Source organism: Scardinius erythrophthalmus (genome assembly GCF_964197995.2).
Source record: "Scardinius erythrophthalmus genome assembly, chromosome: 16".
Lineage (NCBI taxonomy): Eukaryota > Metazoa > Chordata > Actinopteri > Cypriniformes > Leuciscidae > Scardinius > Scardinius erythrophthalmus.
The window spans coordinates 26,094,585-26,117,847 of NC_138236.1; the positions used below are offsets into that span (position 1 = coordinate 26,094,585).

General features: G+C 37.8%; 3 protein-coding genes across 3 annotated transcripts in view; 2 read left to right on the forward strand and 1 right to left on the reverse strand.

Moving 5' to 3' along the window:
• Positions 1-331: 331 nt before the first annotated feature.
• psmd4b (proteasome 26S subunit ubiquitin receptor, non-ATPase 4b) lies at positions 332-6,596 on the forward strand. The gene is made up of 10 exons (XM_081389236.1): positions 332-420; positions 970-1,110; positions 1,204-1,318; positions 2,044-2,130; positions 2,254-2,322; positions 2,420-2,635; positions 2,708-2,816; positions 3,298-3,411; positions 3,509-3,573; positions 5,958-6,596. Exons 1-10 carry the CDS (start codon positions 395-397, stop codon positions 6,129-6,131), a joined length of 1,116 nt encoding a protein of 371 aa, XP_081245362.1. The 5' UTR covers positions 332-394; the 3' UTR covers positions 6,132-6,596.
• Positions 6,597-7,746: 1,150 nt separating this feature from the next.
• Positions 7,747-16,638, forward strand: vamp1b (vesicle associated membrane protein 1b; the record flags this gene model as incomplete). Its single annotated transcript, XM_081388891.1, has 5 exons — positions 7,747-7,847; positions 8,735-8,870; positions 9,042-9,200; positions 14,246-14,297; positions 16,568-16,638. Coding segments are annotated over exons 1-5 (420 nt in total). The 5' UTR covers positions 7,747-7,845.
• Positions 16,639-18,862: 2,224 nt separating this feature from the next.
• Positions 18,863-23,263, reverse strand: part of tapbpl (TAP binding protein like) — an 8,416-nt gene continuing 4,015 nt past the window's right edge. Inside the window, 7 exon segments of the mRNA XM_081389424.1 lie at positions 18,863-19,104; positions 19,681-19,755; positions 19,941-20,169; positions 20,256-20,359; positions 22,829-22,996; positions 23,079-23,214; positions 23,216-23,244. Of these exon segments, the coding sequence (XP_081245550.1) occupies positions 19,097-19,104; positions 19,681-19,755; positions 19,941-20,169; positions 20,256-20,359; positions 22,829-22,996; positions 23,079-23,214; positions 23,216-23,244 (749 nt within the window). The 3' untranslated portion in view covers positions 18,863-19,096.

Genomic DNA, 23,263 nt, shown 5'->3' on the forward strand with positions numbered 1-23,263 from the left:
CAACTGTATTATTAGTTCATATTAGCTCAAGTTCATTTTAACGTATTAATAAATGTTGAAATTAAGATTAATAAATGTTATTTTTCATTGTTAGTTCATTATAATGTAGTTAACTAATGTTAAATGAAACATTGTGTTTCCTTATTGTGTTTATAAGTGTTACCAAAATTACAATGAATGCTAGCCAGCACACACGCTGCATTTGTAAATGAAAATGTCAGAAACTAATACATATTTTACGAAAAGTAGTTGTCGTCAGTTGAACAGTTAATGAGGATTGATCGAAAACAACACATTATGAACTACATTTCCCATGATTCCTATCAGCGCTACTTTAACCAATAAGGGTCCACTTACGCGCTTGCGTCACGTAGAGCGACAGAACGTTTTCAAGATGGTGCTTGAAAGTACTATGGTCTGGTAAGAAAAATTACTTTATATTCTTCAAACGTCAGATGTAGTTTGATAAATGTGATGTGTTTGAAATATTAGGCAATTGTGTAGTGAAGTGTTGTGAATTGGAGTTGAGAGAGCGGTTGTGTGGAACAGAATGACAGATGTGCGGTTTTCCTTAGTCATGATGGAACCTCAGCTTGTTAAACAGCTTCTTTGTGTTGACATGTTATGAGGGGAAAACGTTAGAAAGCTCATAGCTGCGAGTTGTCCTGTTATGAAATTAATTAGTTTTGAATGTAAATTGTCGGTTTTATTTTCTTGTAACAATATAGGTTTTTGTATAAATAACTAACGTTATCCATAATATCCAGATAGGTTTTAAAATCCTTCTTTTTACTTTCAATTTGCTAGCATAATAAACTCTTTAATCTGGATGGCGTCCTCAGCCTTTTATTAACAAGATTTTATATTTAAATATTAAATAGAACTCCTAATTCCTATGTTGAGTGGACAATGGACATTATTTATTTATTTATATATGTATATGTGTTTGTGTGTGTTTATTATTTCTAGTGTGGACAACAGTGAATATATGCGGAATGGAGACTTCTTACCTACCAGACTTCAGGCCCAGCAAGACGCTGTCAACATCATCTGTCATTCAAAAACTCGGAGTAACCCAGAAAACAATGTTGGGCTCATCACTATGGCCAAGTAGGATGGCGTTTTTTATACTTTATTTATGTTACTCACAGGTATAATTTGGGATTATTGTGTATGAGAAGAGATCCACTGTGTGTGTTTCAGTAACTGTGAGGTCCTGACCACACTGACCCCTGACACGGGCCGGATCCTATCGAAGCTTCATGCCGTTCAGCCCATAGGAGTCATCTGCTTCTGCACTGGCATCAGAGTAGCACATGTGAGTGGGCCAGATCACATCACAATTCTATTTGATTTATTTTTAGAATTTATTTGATCAATATCTATTTTTTATTAATGTTTTTATTTTGCCACTAAGATCCACAATTGTAACCATGATTTCTTGCACCAAAAACGGTCATAATTTACTTTGGATGACCATTTTTACACCTTATGTCTGAGCCTTAGAATGAAATTGTTTGATTTTTGCTACTGTAACTTTCAAAATTGTATGATCATCCTTTTAGGAACATCATTTCTTATGAATTATTTGCATGTGAAATGAGTAACAACATCAAACCTCAGAAGTTAGTTATTGTTTTGGCAGCTTGGTTGCGATAAACGGCCTTTTTATTTTGAACTAGTGAAGTTTTAAGTTCAGAATGTTACAGGATATTTACATAAAACATTTTACTATTTTATTTCAAAAGATCAATAAGAAATATATATATATATATATATGTGTGTGTGTTTAATATTTAATATCTGTTGAAATTAAATAGTAAATAATTGCAAAATGTGTGTATATGTACACACACATTTTCCTATTATATACTTAACTATTTAATTTCAAAAGATATATATATATATACACTTATTGATCTTTTGAAATAAAATGTTAAATGTATAGATATTTCTTTCTTTTTATTTTTATTATATAAATTTTTCCTAAAGTCCTCTATACACTTATATTTCTGATTCTCTCTGCTCTTCACTGTTTCACAGCTGGCATTGAAACACAGACAGGGAAAGAACCATAAGATGAGGATCATTGCTTTTGTGGGAAGCCCTGTGGAGGACCTGGAGAAAGATGTGAGAAAGATGTGTTTTTTCTTCTTCATGCATCTTGGGTGTAAACATTGGCCGTATGAGTTTGATTTTAAAAAAGGCCAATATAATGTGTTAGTGACCTCCTCATTTGTGTCTCTCTCTCAGTTGGTGAAAATGGCAAAACGTTTGAAGAAGGAAAAAGTCAGCGTTGACATTGTTAACTTTGGAGAAGAGGTGAACATTTATTCTGAGGGAATGTATTTGACCACACTCCTCCAGAAATGACTTATTTTTCCTTGTCATTTACTCCCATTTTCTTTTTGTCTTTTAGGAGTTCAACACGGATAAGCTGACCGTGTTTGTGAACACCCTAAATGGAAAGGAGGGTGTAGGCTCTCACCTGGTAACGGTGCCTCCGGGCCCGAGCCTGGCAGATGCTCTTCTGTCCTCTCCTATCATGGCTGGAGAGGGTGGCACCGTCATCGGCCTGGGTCCCAGTGACTTCGAGTTTGGAGTGGACCCCAGCGCAGACCCTGAGCTCGCTCTGGTTAGTAGCACACAGGACAAACTCCTCTGCTAGAAATGCTCCAGATTATAACGGTCTGTGTCTCTGTTCCAGGCTCTGCGTGTGTCGATGGAGGAGCAGAGACAGAGGCAGGAGGAGGAGGCTCGCAGGGTAACAGTGGCTTCAGCTGCAGAGGTTGGAGTCGCATCACCCACTGCAGATGGTGAGAGAAGGAGGGGCATGTTTAAATGAGGATTGAAGCAGATGGGGTTTGTGGACACATCGGAGTGTAGCTGTGGGTTTTTGATTTAAGTGGAGCCCCTAAAACAGGGTTTCTCAAACTCGGTCCTGGAGGCCCACTGTCCTGCACAGTTTAGCTCCAACCCTGATCAAACACACCTAGCTGTGAGTTTCTAGTGATCCTGATGACATTGATTAGCTTGCTCAATTAACTTTTGCTCCTCCAGGACCGAGTTTGAGAAACCCTGGTCTAAAGCGATACAAGCCTCGATACGTGCTTTACTGAAAAGCTTCCGAGATTTCTCGACACGCTCCGAACAACATAACATATTTGTTGAGTTGTGTATAAGGAAAGTTTCTCTATGCTCCAAATTGAAGAGTGTACCATGTATTTTAACCGTATAAGATTGTTTAATGAGAAGTCAGTGTTTAATGTGACCTGATGTCTTCTGTATTTGTGTTAGAGTCTGAAAATGCCCTGCTGAAGATGTCGACGGCTCCTGCTCTGCCCGATTTCAGCCGCATGACGGAGGATGAACAGATCGCATATGCCCTACAGATGTCCATGCAAGGAGGAGGTCAGGCTTATTACTCTTCATAATTTCTTGTTTTTGGTTTTCTTAGTCATTTTTATATGATTTTTTTATACAACCACATGTTTGTCTTTGTGCGCAGAGTTTGGCTGTTCAGAGGCCATGGATGTGGAAACAAGTGCAGCAGCCGACAGTGAAGCTCCTAAGGTGCGTTTCACAGCTCTTTTCCTCCAACCAGATCTGCTTTCTTATAGAGAGGAGATGAGAATCCTAGATCGAAACACAGACATGTTGTGGGAATAATCAAAAGCAGCTGCAAATTCTTCATTCCCATCATTCAAAAGCCATTGCTACATATGCGAGTCAAAACCACACAAAACAGAATAACAGAAACATTACATGTTATTAGATTTGTGAGTAGTACGCAGAATGCAACGCCATATATTAGGGCTGCAGCTATCGATTAATTTAGTACTATAGTATTCTACCGATTACTCCACCGATTAATCGAGTAATCGGATAAAAATGTGTGGTAATAAAAATAGATCCAAGTGAACAACAGCCTTTAAAATGACTTAAAATACAAATATAATAACAAGTGATAATAATTGGTTCAAATAAAGCATCAAAGTAAGTAACCATATGGGTATTATTAAACACTGTTAAAATACAACATGTAAAATAAACGATTTAAACTAATATAAACATAACTTATGTACAATACGTATTTTAACAAATGCCTGCAGAGGGCGCCAACGGCCTGGTGATAGTTGTCTGCATGATCAAATCCTTGCTTAATATTGGCCAAACAACATTTAATTCAAATGTCTTCTTAATCTTTAATATTTGGTCACTTATGTACGATAGAAATGCAACAGCCGCTGTAATTTCTTGAACAAGAACATGTGCACATCAAAACATGTAAACTCAGAGCGAGGGTTCAAACTTATATTTTGAAATCGCAATTAACAACAATTTGCATATTTAGAAACGTATTTATGTATTTATGTTCTCCTGTGTTGGCGTAGATTTAAAAATGAGTTACTTTACAAATCTTCTGAAATGGCGCACCCCTAGATGAACGTTAGCAACCCAAACTCAAAGCATGCAGGGATGGAGTTTGAGAAACCCGAGACACGCTCCACGCATATAAATCAACAGTGCAAATATGAAACACAAACTGTTCCGACTTTTTGCGTTCCCAAATGAATGTTATTGGAAATCTAAACAAACAGCACATGCAGAGACTAAGTTTACTGTGAACGGAGCTGAGGTACTTTTAACATGTAATTTGCACGCATGTAATTAATTAAAGTGTCATGCTTCTCTGTGGGAAAAACAAAACAGTGTCTATATTTATTAAACTGAATCGCAGCCTTTGTGATTTCACAATAGCACTATGCTATATTATGATTTTAAATGGATTTAATATATCGTGCAGCATTAGACAACAGTGTAATAATGCGATTCATGGATTCTCGTCGGTGGAATGTGTCACTTCCGGTATTTTGCCGGTTACTCGACACCGGAGTATGTTTTTTTTTTTTTTATCGCGTTCTCGACTTTAATTGAGGAATCGTGACAGCCCTACCATATATGCAGTGTAAAGACGCCAGTCTCAACAGTCGGGTGCCGGAAGTCATTTTCTCCATAGGGGAATTGATTTTTCACGATAACTTATCTATCTATAAATTACAGAAACGTCTGTCTGTGTGTCTGTCTGTGTGTCTGTTATTCGCATATCTCTCGAACCGTTAGTCCGATGGATTTCAAACTTGACAGGTGTCTCGCTACGCTCACGAGTAAGTGCAGTGCCAAGTTTGACATTGTTTGGATTAGAAATGCAAAAGATATCGTTAAATATATCGGTAAAAGAAGCGCTTAGAAGGTTGTGGTTTAAAAATAAACTTTCTGACATAAACACTCTGTCAGCTACACTGTTTACTTCTGAATATTATATTTTATTCACGGCCATCATTTGTAGTAGCCCATTCACAAACTGTTTGCTCAAGCGTAGCGTTTTCTCTGAGTTCACTCTGAACTTATGCTGTGTAATTGTAACAGTGAGCACTCAAACACACCAAATCAACAATTACTAAAAACACACACAAAAACTGATTTTGCACGGGCACTCTGCACTAGTAAACCTTTAAAGACAGACGGACCTACTGTGAGCCACAAGGTTGTTAATCAACGGTAGATGCTTTTGTTGAAGCCATCAACATCAATAGTTTTTGTTGCAATCTATGATTAAATATATGCAAAAAAGACAGTAATTCAGTATGCAGATGTTACAATGATGTCACCGTTGATTATATTTTGAATCCTGACAACAGAAGTCAAAGGAAGATTTAGGTTTATGCCAGTTGTCTGCCAAGAGAACCTGAAGCTAAACTTAAATTTGAGATGGAACTGTTAATAATGAGTCTGAGGAAGCAGATAATCTATACCATGTGCATAGGATAATTAAAGTAATTACATATTAATTAGGTACTGCATTTAATTTGTCACATGGTAAATGCATAATCGTATACAACCTGGCACACTGTCATGAAAGTGCCCAACTGAAACTCTTTGTGTGTGTTCTGTAGGAGGATGAGGAGGATTACGATGTGATGCAGGATCCAGACTTTCTGCAGAGTGTGCTGGAGAACCTTCCCGGAGTCGACCCCAACAATGAAGCCATCCGTAATGCCATGGGCTCTCTGGCGTCCCAGAACAGAACAAAACCACCTGAGGGCAAGAAAGAGGATGAGAAGAAATAGAGAAACGGTCCAGACAGAGGACAAGGGCATGAAGGGTTTCCAACTGGATGATGGATAGAGATGAACACAATGCATATAACTGATAAAAAAAAGCAAGAATAATGATTTAATAAGAGTTTTCTTAACAATTGTTAGAGGGAGGAACAACAGAACAGACTAACAACTAAGTTTATTGACAGAAAAGAATATCCATAAAACACTTCTTACATGTAATGGTGAATGATCATCTTCATTTGTTCCTTTAAGTAACATCTGATCTTGAACCTATTTAGTGGAGCAGAAAAATTGTCACGCACTTCTTCAAATAGTAGTGCTCACTTCAGTTTGCTAGATGGGTTACTTTATGCCACCCAACTATAATTTCTCTTGTGGTTTTTGGATGACTTATTGTTATGGTTTCTTTGTCAATTTTGTATCACTATTTTCAGTTCCTTTTTTAATAAAGGGCTTTGTTATGAATCTAAAGATAGTAGTTGTAATGTATTTTGAAGGTGTAAACCACCGAAGCTCTGTTTTTCTGTGCAAAAAGGCAAAAAATAACACAATCCTTTGATTTTAGGTTCAGTTGCCAGTAGTGATTCACAACTGAACACTTTGACTAAAACATGGCCAAATAGAGACTGAGACCGACCAATTACTTTTGAACATTTTGAGTCTGCATTTCATCTACCAAAGTGATCATTATGCTATATAATATGTTATCCAGCATTTTTATTAAATAACTAGTTAACCACCTCATAAAACCCAGATTGGATTAAGTGCAGAGATGGCGTCAGAATATTGGCCTGATGTTTGATAGAGTATCCTCCGGTTTCACAGATGAGGTTTAAGATAGTCCCAGACTAAAATGCATGTTTGAGCTGTTTTAACTGAAAGCAACTTGCACTGAGATATTTTAAATTTTGTCAGTGCCATTGTTTTGTCTCAAGATGCACATCAGTAATGTTTTTTTTTTCTAAGGCGTTTATAAAAGCTACTTAAATGTCCTTATTGAATTAAGGCCTAATCCTGGCTCAATCTTAGCCCTGTCTGTGAAACCAGGCCTATGAGACCCATACTCGCCTATATGCAGGACTTGAGAAGTATAGCATGTGGGGGATGTGGAGAAACCAGTTATCAGAGAGAGAAAAATCCCCTTAGAAAGAACAAGCCGACTCAGCACTCTGAACTCACTGAAGTACCGCAGTACAGAGAGGGAGAGAGAGGCAGTAAAAACACGCAGCGCATCATCATCATCATCATCCTCATGAGTTCAGATACAGTAGCGACGCAGTGCAGGAGCGCAGCGCGCGCACATTCACTGCACTAACCTACAAACCAGCGAGAGCACTCAAAATTAGCCCGCACTGCATTCTGTATGTTATAATTAACCACTGTGTTTCTCCAATTCACGTTGCAATTTGTAACTTTTTGGAGAGAAAACTGAAAAGAGAGAAATCCTTTACTGGAGTTCCCTCAAGGCGCAACTGAACGTTTATTTATGCGCTCGTGCGTCCGAGCACGCGACCGCTTTAAATGCCCAGCGCGTGCCTCGATAATGCGCCAATCGCACTGATGACTCGCGCGGGGATCCTGCATCAGCAGCAAGCCGCTTCAATACCGCACATCAGTCTCTCCTTCCTAATTTAACCATTTCTACCGCTTATTCGCTGTTTTAATTTGAATTGTATCACCTTTTGACTCTTTTCCTTTCGGCGAGGTACTCTGAAAGAGAATGTAAGTATTTTCGCAGACTCTATATTCTACCAATGTTTTGCTACAAGTAGGCTATAGACCTAACGTTACGTATATGTAACTTTGTAAACAGTTTTCAAGCTTAATTCCCCATGAGTGTGAGTGACTTACATTTTTTATCGATTTGTTGGAAACGCTGGATCTCAGGCATGGATTGCCTAACACTAAACTGTAACGATTAAATGTTTATATTTTTAACGTTACCCCCCGGTTTCACAGATAAGGGTCAATCCTAGTCCCAGACTAAAATGCATGTTTTAACTGTTTTAACTGAACTCAACTTACATTGATCTATCTTAAAATGTGTCAGTGCCATTGTTTTGTCTCAAGATGCACACCAGTTATGTTTTTTCGTTTATAAAAGCTACTCAAATGTCCTTGGCTAATTGAACTAAAACCTAATCCTGGCTTAATCTAAGCCCTGTCTGTGAAACCAGGCCTTAGATTTTTTGGTAGGCCAGTATATAAACTAGACCTCCCTGTTATAAAGACTGATAACCAGGATTCAATGGATAATAAACATTGAACCTTTTTCGTAATAGCCTACACGTGTACAGTACATAATCAGCCTTGGTATTAGACATTGAAAATTACATATTGGTCGACCAGAAATTTAGACCTTAAAATTATAGAAGCAATTAATGTGTTCGACCCTGTGTTCGACATAACTGGAACATCAAATCAGAAATATTATGAAAATTAACCATGGTCTTACAACAAATAAAACCAAAAGAACTATCTGTTTTGCTTAACTAACCATAGTTTAACCATGGTATTTGCATTAAAACTGTGGTTATACAAATGGTTAATTATTGTAAGCAAATTCAGTCAGCAGTTTTTATGTGTCATGATTGCCTTTGGATGTTCAGGTCTTCTGCAGATGATGCCAACCCAGCAGGTGCTCCTGGAGCCCCAGGTGGCCCTGGAGGAGCCGGTCCTCCTCCTCCTCCTCCAAACACCACCAGCAACCGCAGACTACAGCAGACACAAGCACAAGTGGAGGAGGTGAGTGAGTGCTTATGGACAAGAGATATAAGGATTAGCTATGGATGGGCAAGATGTGCAGACTTTCTGTATACTTTTCTTTCTTTCCTTATGAACCAATGCTTTTGCAACACAAGTGTTCAGTGCCGATGTTTCTTGCCTCATGTCTTCTGTGTGTTTGTGGTCTTTCAGGTGGTGGATATCATGCGTGTGAATGTGGATAAGGTTCTGGAGAGAGACCAGAAGTTGTCTGAGCTAGACGACAGGGCAGATGCTCTGCAGGCCGGGGCTTCACAGTTCGAAAGCTGTGCTGCCAAACTCAAGAACAAATACTGGTGGAAGAACTGCAAGGTGGGACATTCTGATTATATTAATAAAGCTGAAATTAAATATAAATATTAGATGAAAAACTTATAGTTGAAGTACTAATGTTGAAGTACTAATGTTGAAGTACTAAAACTAAATAAAAATAAAAATATATATTTTTTAAAGGGGTCATATAATGCCATTTTTGTACAAGCTAATATGATTCTTTAGGGTCTAAATTAAAAGTTTGTAATATACTTTAATTAAAAATTCTCATTAGTATTGTAAGAAAACACAAATTTTACCTGGTCAAAAACAGCTGTTTTCAGCACGCCGTTTAAGTGCATGTGTCTTTAAATGATAATGAGCTTTGCTCATCCCTCTGTTCTGTGCATACACCGTTTGTAACACAATAACACAATAACCATAACGCGTCGTTCATTATAATACATGGGATTATGAATTAGAAAACATGCCGTAATGTACCTGAGTGTAAACAGCCGCATTCATCGTGAAGCGTGCAAGCGATTTGCAAAGATTAATATAAATATTAATATAAAGGTCAATAAAACGTTACACTCACTTCTTCTTCTGGTGGTTCAGCAGGAACACGAATAGTTGGTACCGATCCTTTTTTCAGGAGCAGCTTCTCAGCAAAACCAGCTTTATACTGACCCTCGTCTGTAAAGCAGTCTGGTGTGTGAAATGATTCGCGCAAACATGAAAGCATTGATGTTGATCGTGGGGAATATTCCCTTCGAAAACAAAACTCAGCCACTGCGTCTTCAGCGGTTCGGATTTAGGAACATCAAAATGATGCTGTGTTCCTTATTACACCCAAGAACAGAACACCACAATCGCTTAGACGCCATTCTGCTCATAGAGAGTGCTCCAGCGTATCAACAATGACCGTGCGGACTATGATGACTATGACCACGAGCGAGGGCGGGTCTGTGTTGAAATGCTGCTGTCAATCAACAATCGTGGGAGGGGCGTCTGACCGTGTGACGTCACAAAATCGAACAGCTTGATTTGAGAGAGGGGAAAACATATAAGAAGATTAAAAAAAAAACACTGAATGGATTTTTATCATTTTATGATGGTTGTGTACAGGCACTGCCAACACACATTTCAGTACAATCTTGTAAAATGGTACAAACTTGTAAAAGTGCATGTACATATGACCCCTTTAATAAAGCTGTATAGGAAATAATCATAATAACAAAATAATAAAAGTAAATAAAATTTCTACAACTTAAATGAAAATGAAAACATTTTTAATTTTTTTTTAAATGATTTCAAAATATTAATAATAGTAACCTACATAGAAAACTACTGTACTCAGAGCTTTATGAAAAAACATGCAGAAGTAAATAGGTCAGTGCTCATGCTGTGCTCAGCGATTTTGCTCAGAACAGCTGCTAGTGTTAATTAGCTAATATGTGTAAACTTAGCTTCTTTTTGCTAATTACCGATTGATGCAGAGAAACTTTGGACATCGTCCATCTCTTTGTGTACTGTCTACTACTTTATGAATAGGATTTTTGTTACTCTAGACTATTAATATGTAAAGTAAACTGCCTTGTTGCGGATTTTTTTTTTATTTCTGTTTAAGGATTTATTAAGAATGTATTTTTGAAATCTGCTGTGAGATGGAAAAAATCAGATGACTGAACTTGTATATGTTTTTGTTATAGATGCATTACTATTTTTGCTCATATACTCCCATTTAGGGATTTGAATGAATTAAAACTTATTCAAAATGGTCTGCAGATCCCGCACCCCTTACATGCAGGGCCGTCGCTAGCGGGGCAAATGCTGGTGATGATTCTAGGGGGCCTCGCAATTTCAGCCGAGGGGGAACTAATTTATTGAGGTGACATTAATCTCAGAGACGTCACAACTAAATTGTCAACCATTTAAAAATCAAATTATAAAAAAAAGTAACGTTTTAATTATTTCAACAACGAAGATCTTCAACATATTTTGTTGATTTGGCTGTTTCTCCGCATGAAGGCAAGTTTTGTCTCCTGAAATCCCTGTGATTTGAATAACAATTTATTTGATGCCATTACACCTGCCAGAATGCACAACTCAAAAGAAAGGATTGCTTTGGTATGTGGGATTCTCACTTTACTCGTCTCTGGACAAGCAGGCCCGGTTCTACGGAAAGCAAGAGTTGAAGAGTTTTTTAAGTTGAAACTGTTATAATATATCATATTGGCGAAACAGATTTGGCAAACGCTCCAGTGTGAATTTGTGCTCAGGAAAGCGTCAATGGTTTCTATTTACAACATGTTTTTGTAGCGTTGAGCAATGTAGCCAATCACAGACATGTCAGTTGATCTTATGAACGTAGTGGCCAATCAGAGGTGTTAAAGTTAATCAGAATCAACTCATCGCTCAAATCAACAGATTTTTTGTTCAGTGCCGAGTTCTGCACGTTCGCGTATCCACTCATTATAAAAAAGTGCAGACATTATGTAAATAAGAGATTCATTGTGCAGTTTAGATAGCTTCATTGATTATAATATGATTACTTCAATCATATTTACTTTATATGATTACTTGTGAGATTGCAATGAACTGAGATGAATGACAGCTCTTTAGTGATTATAAAGGGAGTGCATTTTGCGCACGTTCTAGGCTATAGCAAGCTTGTGCAATTATTTGTAAAAGTAATAACTTGTAAGCCTTGTAAATATCTCATTGTACATTGTTGTTGTTATGGTTGCTTACACATTACTGCACTTTACTAGAGCACCCTCACTAATTTCAGAAGCACCACCAGTGATTTGATAGAATAGAAGACAAGACAAGTGCGTTCTTCTTTCGACACTCCAGTTATACTGCAGAGGCGCAGCCAGCGCTCCAGTCTGTGGACTCAGGCAGATCTTTTAAACTGCATAGTACTGCAGGGACAAAAATGCGTCTTTATCTGAATGAATTAAAGCAACACTAAAGATTATTTTTTACCTTAAAGACATAAGAAACTACAAGACATAAGAAACTACAAATTTGACTTGCTTTACGGCAAGCGTTACAATAGTCATTATTTTGTTTTTTTCCGTTTTTGATGTCGCAATACATCATACTTTGTCTATAGACATTGTTCATTTCAAAGCCGGTGCTGGATAAACAGCGAGCGTGCGTGCGACAGTTGGCTGCGGTAGGCGAAATTATTTACGACAGTGGTAATGGACAATTCCGCTTCCAACCTGTAGGGGGACCGAAGAGGAAAAGTTCTTTGGTGTTGATTTAACATCAGACATAAAACAAACAATTGCGAATTATATTTCATATTAGATATGTGCTTTTAAAGTGACCCAATTGAGGTAAGATAAACTTTTATTATGAACCGATGGGGATGTTGACTAAGTTACGCACCTCCATAAACCAAATCCTTAAATTGTTTGTGCATTGCATATGCGAGCTGAGACACTGGGCAAATTTGGGGTGGCAAAACCCACGCCCCTGCGGCGTACTACCACGCAGAATGAACCACATCCAACAAGAGTAACTGTCGAAGCAAGAGGAAGCTGTCTGAAAGGGATGTCCATGTACTAACCCAGATTGTATCCAAAAAACATAAAACCACAGCTGCCCAACTCACTGCAGAATTAAATGTGCACCTCGACTCTCTTTTTTTTTCCACCAAAACTGTTAGTCAGGAGCTCCACTGAATCAAAATTCATGGTCAGGCTGCTATAGCCAAACCTTTGGTCACTCATGTCAATATCAGTTTCAATGGTGCCAACAGTGCAAATCTTGGGCTGTAGACAATGTAAAACATGTATTGTCCTCTGAGTCCACTTTCATTGTCTTTCCCACATCCGTGGGAGTTATGATGTGGAGAAGCCCAAAAGAAGCTTAACATCTGGACTGTTGTGTGCCCATAATGAAGCACGGGGTGGATCAGTGATGGTTTGGGCTACAATATCATTGCATTCCCAACTGTGCTTGATGGGCGTCAGTGCCAAGGACTACAGAACCGTTCTGGAGGACCATGTGCATCTGGTTCAAACATTGTACCCTCAAGGGGGTGCCATATATCAGCATGATAATACACACAGCAAGACTTGTGACAGAATGGTTTGATGAACCTGAAAGTGAAGTTGAATCTCCCATGGCCTGCACAGTCACCAGATCTAAATATTTTAGCCATTTTGGGCCATCAAGTCAGAAAACGTTATCCTCCTCCAGCTTTACATAGTGACCTGGCCACTGTTATGGCAGAATGTATCTATATGTCATTAATATGTTATTACAAATTGATGCTGTATTGGCTGCAAAAGGAGGCCCTACACCAGGGGTGTTGATTTCCTGCTCCTGGAGGGCCACTCTCCTGCAAAGTTCAGCACCAACCCCAATTAAACACACCTGAAACCAGCCAATCAAGGTCTCACTAGGCATACTAGAAACTTCCAGACAGGAGTGTTTAGGCGAGTAGGCTAAACTCTGCAGGACAGTGGCCCTCCAGGAGCAGGTTTGGACACCCCTGTCCCACACCATAAATTATTGTTCTAAAACACCTCTGATTGGCCATTGTCTTCACGCATTCAATATATATGTCTCTGATTGGCCATTGTCTTCACGCGTTCAATATGTATGTCTGTGATTGTGTACAATGATCAATGCTTCAAAAACATGTTGTCTTCACCGAGTGGCGAGCGCTTGAACACAATGGCCAATCAGAGACATATATGTTGAGCGCTTGAACACAATGGCCAATCAGAGGTGTTTAAGAATCCTTTCAACAGTTCTCAAAATGCTAGAGGGAAATATTGGTATGGTCAAATTTTTTTAATTTCTTGGTACTGAAGTCGGTACTTTTGACAATGCTAGGCAGATGATAAAATTAACAAATCCCATAATCCTTGAGTTGCTCGAGCAGGCACCAAAAAATATATTTTACATACACTTAAACTTAAGGATTTGTAAGCGTTTGTTGTCAGATTCTTGATCTGAAGATTCTTGTTCACCAGGATGTTTGTGATTGTGTTTGTGTTGCTGTCTTCCTTCTTGTAATGTAGAGTCAGTGATGAATTGTGTAATTGTAACCATTTTTAGCCTGTTTTTTTCTCCCTCAGATGATGATTATTATGGGTGTCATTGGAGTCCTCTTCGTTGGAATCATTTTCTGTGAGTTTCGAATCATTTAATGGGTTAATTGAAGCATCTTCTTTTACACTTTATGATCAGACAACTTTGCCATTATCTCCTATTATCTTATTACACTAGAACGTCTGTTAGTTTTAATTGTTACAAAGGCAATTATATATTATATTGTATTATAATAGCACAATTACCTGTTGTTACCATTTATTTTTGGATTTCTGATTATATTTCTGTATTTATATGAACATTTTAAAGTTTTGAGCTTTGAAGATTTATTGTTTTTAAATTTTTATTTCATTACTTTTATCGTATTCAAGAATTTATTTACTATTTTTTCATGATCTAATACCATTATTTACACATAATTTTCTCTTTAGCAAAGGAAGGTAGTTTTGAATGTGCAGACACTTACCTGTCGTGGGCACGCAGAGCATTCTGGGATGCTCAGGCTTCTTTAAGTGATGCTTAGCTTTATTAGAGGCATCAGTGCTGGTTCTCAGACCAACCGCCTGCGCAAGTTTACTGTATTGACTGTACTGTATACACTCTTTACTGTGTTTAGAGCTCAGACTTGGACCAACTCAGCATAAGCTCAATAATTCATCATTACGGTGAATTATTCATTGCGAGCAGTTGTGCGTCATGGTACACTCAAAAAAAATTTAACCCAATTTTGGGACAAACCCAAACATTGGGTTAAAAATATAATTAAAAAAATGAACCCAACGGCTGGGTTTATCCATATTTGACCCAACAACCCAGCACTTTTTAGAGTGTACCGTATTTTGCAGTGGAATATCGAGCACCTTTTTTTCACACTCTCCCTTTTTATCTTTCCTTATCTAGTGTATTTCTTCTCTTGAGCCGATCCACCTGCAACAAACAAGAAAATGAACGAAGAAAACACAATCATGAGCTCCACCTATTTCCCAAATACTTCTTTCTTCAATCCTAAGGTCTCTCCATTTAGACATTTTGCACTGGTGTGACTGTAGTATGTAGATGTCTGCTCTCCTCTCTCCTGTATCAGAACACACGTCACATGCTCTCTATATCTTTCAGTTTCTGTCTACCTCTGTCCTTTTCCCTCCCTCTTGGAATCTCCTGCATTATTCAAACCTTCTGCAGACATTCATACATGAATGCACAGAAAGAGCAAAGAGAGAAAGCAGAAGATAAAAACAGATTAAGAATAAGTGGGAGAAGCCAGGAAGGAAAAAAATGTGGTGACACTTGTGAAGACAAGGTAGGAGGATGAAAAAGGAGATGCAGTGCTCATGGGAGGAGCACACTACCGTTCAAAAGTTTGGGGTCTGTGAGATTTTTTATTTTTTGAAAGAAACTAATACTTTTATTTAGCAAAGAGCACCAAATCAACATCCTGATTTCTGAAGGATATGTGACACTGAAGACTGGAGTAATGATGCTGAAAATTCAGCTTTGCCATCACAGGAATAAATTACATTTTAAAATATATTAAAATAGAAAACAGTTCTTTTAAATTGTGATAATATTTCACATTAATACTGTTTTTATTGTATTTTTGATCAAATGCATGCAGCTTTGGTGAGCAGAAGAGACTCCTTTCAAAAACATTTTCAACCGACCTGTTACAGACCTTTGAACGGTAGTGTATGTGTGAGAGAGAGTGAGAGAGAGAGAGAGAGAGAGAGAGAGAGAGAGACAAAGAGAGTCTGTATGCATGTGTGTGTGTGTTGGTTGGGGAATAGATGATAGTAAAGTCAGGTAAGCATTCTTTCTGTCCCTGTAATGCCAAAGCTTTCTCATCTGACCTTTCGGAGAAATTTTATAAATTGATACTGACATAATCTGTCCCTGCAGATACACCCCCATCCTATTATCACTACTGATGTTGCCATAACCCCGTTATTTAGAGACGATTCATGAGCTGTCATCCTTTGACTTTTATTCTAAATGTCTATGTGTACTTAAAGGTGCAGTACGCAGTTCTGAGAAAAACACTGTTGATATTTGAATTCAACCCAAATAAACACACTTCTCTTCATTGCTCCGCCCCCAAAATGCACGAACACGCAAAGCAAGAGTGGATGTCTCTTTATCATAGCTAAAGCGAAGCAAAATAAAGCTAAAATGATGAATGAAAGACAAGGAAAAACAAAATAATGAACAGACAGTACACAAGAGTATATACAAGCAAGAGTTTGTTGTTGTAGCTAACATTTCAACAACAGCATATCTTGGTTCTGTGAAACATAGCAAAACCAATGTTACGTATTGAGCAGAAACAACTCAACCTCTGTGTCCGGTTTCAGATCTTCCCACTTCGGTCTCGGCTCTGGAAAGCTTTTCTAATATCAACGCGGGTCCTAAAGCTCCTCCCTGATCATAACCCTTCGTTTTCCACTGATAATCATCTGACCTTTTCTCTTTTGTAATGTCTCTCAGCCATCTCTCTTTCTACAGTCTTTCTTCAAATCTCCCTCTCGCTCACTCACTCTCTCTCTCTCCTCCCCCATCATGAGTGGACACGCCTCCTAATGCTGATTGGCTACAAGTGTGTTGTGGTGCTCGGTCCGATCCACTTTCAACAGTGTTTCTCAGAAATTGCTTACTGCACCTTTAAGATACAGATTTAAAATTAAAATAAAAAAAACACAACTTGAGAGATAATTAATAAAAATGCAATTAAATGTTTTTTTACACCGAAAAAAAAAAAAGCTACAAAAGCGGTCACTCTGGCGGTAAAATAGTACATATAAGTAGTGATGTTATGTATGACACTGATTTTTTTTTTCTATTTTATGAAACTGAATCTTTGAGGAACATATCACACAGCACAATTTCCTGAGCACAATCTCCAGTGAAGCCCCGTATCGGGGCGTGACTTGGCAAAAACTTTGCTAATGGTTTCACTGAGTCACGTAAACGACGACAAACGAAGCCTCACTTTCTGCCCAATCACGTGCACAATTCGCTTTGTGTGTCAAAAAGCTCGAACACCAACATCTTACTTTACAAGTTTTAATTTAGATCAAACCTATTAATTACATTTTTAAATACCCAGTCATAAAAGTAATATGAAGAATAAAAATTATTTCAGGCAAATAAAATACTTGCCATATGTAACTGTTAGTCATACACTTGTACATTATTCTTCTATTACATCATATCAATATTCATACTGGCATTTATTGCCACATTTTAATCATAAATGAATTTATCAGAGAGAAGTTCGGCTTTTATTTGTTTGTACATAACAATAAAGGAGAACTATTATGCCCCTTATTACAAGATGTAATACAAGTCATATATGTTGTTGTCATAAGTCATATATTGTTGTTAATATGAATCAAACATCAAAAGAAAAACAGAAAATCACTCACTGCTTTAGCAGCTTTAATAAGAATAGATTTCTTATTTGAATGCTGCTGTTAAATGCTCTGGCGAGGAGATAAACATGGCGGAGAGTGTACAGCTCATTCAGGGCGGGGTTTATGCTAATAGGGCGGAGTCCATCAGCAGTCGTGGGCGGGGCCTAAGCATTTGTGACATCACAAAAGCTAGAATCTGCAAACGGCTTGTTCTGAGACACTGCTTATGATATATGGGGATTAAAAAAGAGGAGTGGGTGTATTTTTATCATTATAAGCACACTGCCGACACACATTTATGTTCAAACACCATGTAAAAGTGAATTTTACATAATAGGTCCCCTTTAAAACTATGGAGTGTGTGTGGCGGCTGCTTTATCCGATGTAGCTTTTTTCACTGGCTTTTGGCTGCTTTAATTTGTAACTAACCACCAGATGGGCCGTTTTTGACAGATGCCGTCTTTGAATCTTTTCCCGGCCACAGTCAGGGGAAAGCCTCAGTGCTTTATTCCCCATCCCTACATAGTATCTTTTGAAAGGGTACCGCCCCAGTGACAGCTTTTGTACTTTTTTTTCTGTGTGTTTACCTGGAGGTGCACAAGTTAATGAAAACAAATAGTAAAAAAATTCTATAACTGTGTTAAATGGGAAAAATGAGAACATGTGCACATAGAAAACTTAAGGTGTTAGAAGTTCATTTGTTGTCTATTGACTTGCATGGCAGAATAATCCCGCTTTTAGACTCTTTTACTAGTAATATGTTTATATGTTTAATATGTTATTACTATTAACTGCCTGTACAAAATAAGCCTCATTTTCCTGTACTGTGGAAAAGCCTCACCGGGGAACAAGTTGTGAATGCTACAACCCTGCCAAAATGTACTGAAATGTACAGAAAATAACAGATAATCAATGCAAAAAGAGCATAAATTCTAATCTATACTGCCATGCAAAATACAGCTGTTGGTTCACATTCCTTCGTCAGCACAGACTTTTATATTTTGTTCTTTTGGAGACTGTAGACATTTTCTCTTGTAAGATCAATTGAGACAAATTATTATATGTATAAATATGAATGAATGAAAGCATATATCATCACAGAGGGGTAATGCCATCAGCCCTGATGCCAGGATTAGACTGTAATGGCATAAACAGCATGCTTGTGTGTCCCTGATATGTGTGTAGATGATGCCAGTAAAACCATCAACAAAACCGGATCTGTTTCTGTTTTTATTTATCAAACATAAGGAAAATGTACAACAAATAAACAACATCCAGTAGATCAGAAGATAAACAATGGAATTCATTTTACATTTATTGAATAAGTTACGCAGGAAACCTTTTTCGACATTTAACTTCTATTAAACAAATGTACTGAATGAAAATAAATCCACTGGAAGACAGATGGGGAAAGATGGATCAAGTAAAAAACTAAAATGGCTCCTTCCAAGATTTCAAGACGACGGGTCCTCAGTTCTCTTAAAAGACATAATAATACATTTAACATTTAAGTCCCCTCACTATATTGTGGTATACAGTACCGTTCAAAAGATTTGTTTTCGTGTTTCTCAAAGTCTCTTATGCACACCAAGGATGCATTTTTTTTATAAAAAATACTGTAATTTTGACATATTATTACAATTTAAAATAAATATATTTTATTTCAATTTTTGATTTATTCCTCTGAATTTTTAGCATCATTACTCCAGTCTTCAGACTCACATGATCCTTCAGAAATCAATCTAATATGATGATTTGCTGCTCAAGAAACATTTATTATTATTATCAATGTTGAAAACAGTTGTGCTGCTGTATATTTTGGTGGAAACATTTTTATGAATTTGTTTCTTTGATGAAAAAATAAAAGTTAACATTTATTTAAAGTAGATTTTTACATTTTACATTTTTTTTACATTTCACCATTTACTGTCATGGTTTAATGCATCCTTGCTGAATAATTATTATTATTTTTTATCTTTTGAACGGTAGTATATATACTTAATATTATACGTACGTAGTTACATGTTGATGTGTTAAAAAAAAAAAAAACTCACCTGCACCTTTGAATGCTTGATACAAAAACACCACTGAAATCGCCAACATTAAGACAACTGTCCAGAAGGTTTTTCCTGGTAAAAAAAAGTTCCACAGCTTTTATATGCAACAGATTTCATGAATATTTAAATTAAGACATGACTACATTTGCAGTAATCACTATGTTGCATATTAAAGTGCCCCTATTATGCTATTTCAAAGGTTCCTAATTTTATTTTGGACTCTCCTACAATAGGTTTACATTTAAAAAATCTCTTACTTGGCTCAGTTCTGTCCGCAGTCAGACTGACATCACGCGGTGTTTCTGGGGCGGAGTGAGAGACCCTACAGGTGACCACCGTCCCCGGTGGATGCTCGTCGGGCCGTAGGGTGAGGTAAGAGGAGAGGGAGTATGTCCCATCACTGTGCTGCCGATGGCTGGAGAGAGAGGATTCTTTTGTAAAAGAGACTGGCTCTTCTGCTGAGGGTGCTTGGGATAACCACTCCACCTACAGGAGCACAGGGCCGTCAGGACACTGAACTAAATGAGGCAACTGCACATGATCAGAATGTGGTTTTGTGAAAGTGAGCTGACCTGCACATCCAGAGGGTAGTAACGCTGACAGTGACAGCTCAGTTTCAGGGGTGTCGAATCCTGAAATATCAGTTTCTCCTCAGACAGTGTGACTTGAGGAGGTTCTGGGCAAAGATGGAGTGTGATATGGCATGGTATCTTTGACTAATTACATTCACATAAAATTTAGGATTTATGGATGCGAACAATTTTACGGGTTTCTTCAACTTTGAGCACTTACTGTAAATCCAATGTTTGGATTTTTATAAAAACAAACAGATTTCAGTTTTTCTTTTTGTTATATGAAGGCAGTTCACATTAAAAGTTTTATCATGCCTATCATGCATTTATTTGTTGACACTTTCTTTTACAGTTTTAGACTTTTAATATTAAAGGGGTAATATAATGGTACATGCACTTTTACAAGTTGATTGTACTGAAATGTGTGTTGGCAGTGCCTGTACACAACCATCATAAAATGATAAAAATCCATCCAGTGTTTTTTTTTATCTTCTTATATGTTTTCCAATCTCTAAAATCAAGCCGTTCGATTTTGTGACGTCACACGGTCGGACGCCCCTCCCACGGTTGTTGATTGACAGCAGCGTTTCAACACAGACCCGCCCTCGCTCGTGAGCGAGCTGTCAATCATAGTCCGCGCGGTCATTGTTGATACGCTGGAGCACTGTCTATGAGCAGAATGGCGTCTAAGCGATTGTGGTGTTCTGTTCTTGGGTGCAATAACGAACACAGCATCATTTTGATGTTCCTAAATCTGAACCGCTGAAGACGCAGTGGCTGAGTTTTGTTTTCGAAGGGAATATTCCCCACGATCAACATCAATGCTTTCATGTTTGCACAAATCATTTCACACACCAGACTGCTTTACAGACGAGGGTCAGTATAAAGCTGGTTTTCCTGAGAAGCTGCTCCTGAAAAAAGGATCGGTACCAACTATTCGTGTTCCTGCTGAACCTCCAGAAGAAGAAGTGAGTGTAACGTTTTATTGACCTTTATATTAATCTTTATATTAATCTTTGCAAATCGCTTGCACGCTTCACGATGAATGCGGCTGTTTACACTCGGTACATTACGGCATGTTTTCTATGTACGACGTTCTCAATATAATTCATAATCCCACGTTTATAATGAACAATGCGTTATGGTTATTGTGTTACAAACGGTGTACGCACAGAACAGAGGGGCGGGGTGAGCAAAGCTCATTATCATTTAAAGACACATGCACTGAAACGGCGTGCTGAAAACAGAGCTGTTTTTGACCAGGAAAAATGAGTGTTTTACTATATACTAACAATACTAATGAGAATTTTTAATTAAAGTATATTACAAACTTTTAATTTAGACCCTAAAGAATCATATTAGCTTGTACAAAAATGCCATTATATGACCCCTTCAAACAATGAAATTACATTATAAAAATAGGAAGTATTATGCTTAAAAAATATGATAATCTAAACAAAGAATGAAAGAAAGCATATTTTAAAATATGAATTGTGTATTTAGGATGTTAATAATTTTCCTTTATGGGTGAACTATCCCTTTAAGAGTTTATTTCCATGCCCACGGCTATGGAAGCTTGTTTCCGCCATGGAATAAAAAATATAAAATTAAATTAAATAAACAATTTTATCTCATAATTCAGATTTTTTTTCTTCTCACAATTCTGTGTATCTCCCGCAATTCTGACATTATAACTCGTAATTGTGACTTTATATCTCACAATTTTAAGAGAGATATTAACTTGCAATTGCAAGTAAAAAGACAGAATTGCATGTCTCGCAGTCGCAGATCTGACTTTTTCTCTGATGGTCACTAGACAACAAGCCACCCACAGCTACTTGAAATTTCAAGATGGCGGCCATTTTTCAAGATGGCCACCACCTTAGTGGAGCAATTAGGCTCATGGCAATTTTCATGCTTGTATCACCAACTAAATGATTTCTTAAGCCTAATTGCTCCACTAAGGTGGTGGCCATCTTAAAAAATGGCCGCCATCTTGAAATTTCAAGTAGCTGTAGGTGGCTTATTGTCAAGTGACCCACAGAGACTGCTCATGCAAATTTTCATGCTTGTATCGCCAAATAAACCACTATATCACTTAACTGCTCCACTAGGGCATCGGCCATCTTGAAAAATGGCCGCCATCTTGAAATTTCAAGTGGCTCGGACAATTTTCTTGTCAAGTGACCCATGGAGACTGCTCATGCCAATTTTCACGCTTGTATCATAAACTGAACGATTCTGCCAAACATAAGCACTTAGCCGCTCCACTATAGTTGCAATTGTCACATAATTTGCAATTGCAAATCTGACTTTTTTCTCTCAACTGAACTGTAAGATAATGAAGTCACAATGGTGAGATGACTTTTTTCTAAGAATTGTGATAATAAATAAACTCGCAATTCTGACTTTACAACTCGCAGCTGCAAGTTTATACCGAGCAATTCAGAGATTTCTTCAATTATTTTCTTTATTCTGTGGCAGAAACAAGCTTCTATGCACAGCAGAAGAAACACCTTTATAGAATGTCAGGAAACATCTGGGATATTTTGATCATTCTATGAAAGACTCACGTGTAATGTGCAGCTGCACGATCTGTTGAGTCTGAAACTCCCCAGAGCCGACAGTGCAGATGTATGTGCCCTCATCTTTGACCTTTAACCCCTGCAGAGTCAGAGACGCATTCCCGTCCCTCACCAGAAGATCTGCATCAGCGCTTGTGCCTTCCCGGTCCACAAATACTGTAGTGTTCAATAGTATGGTGATATTTAGCATACAAACATCATGTCATTTCCTTTAATTATCTGAATACTTCTCACTTACGTTCCGGTGCCGTGTCCATCTCCTCCTCCCTCACTTTCATATCAAGAATTTTACGGCCATTTCCTCTATGTTGTATGCGCCACTCAAGTGCCACCTCCTGCCCTGGGACGGAGTCCTTCTGTCTAAAGCCACAGTCCTAACATCACATCACCCCCTATTGGAGCCACTATGAACCGGGACACGCG

Coding starts and splice junctions, on each gene's coding strand:
- psmd4b (XM_081389236.1), top strand. CDS start 395: ATGGTGCTTGAAAGTACTATGGTCTG. Junction 2,323..2,419: donor TTGTTAACTTTGGAGAAGAG/GTGAACATTTAT, acceptor TTTGTCTTTTAG/GAGTTCAACACGGATAAGCT. Junction 3,412..3,508: donor GATGTCCATGCAAGGAGGAG/GTCAGGCTTATT, acceptor CTTTGTGCGCAG/AGTTTGGCTGTTCAGAGGCC.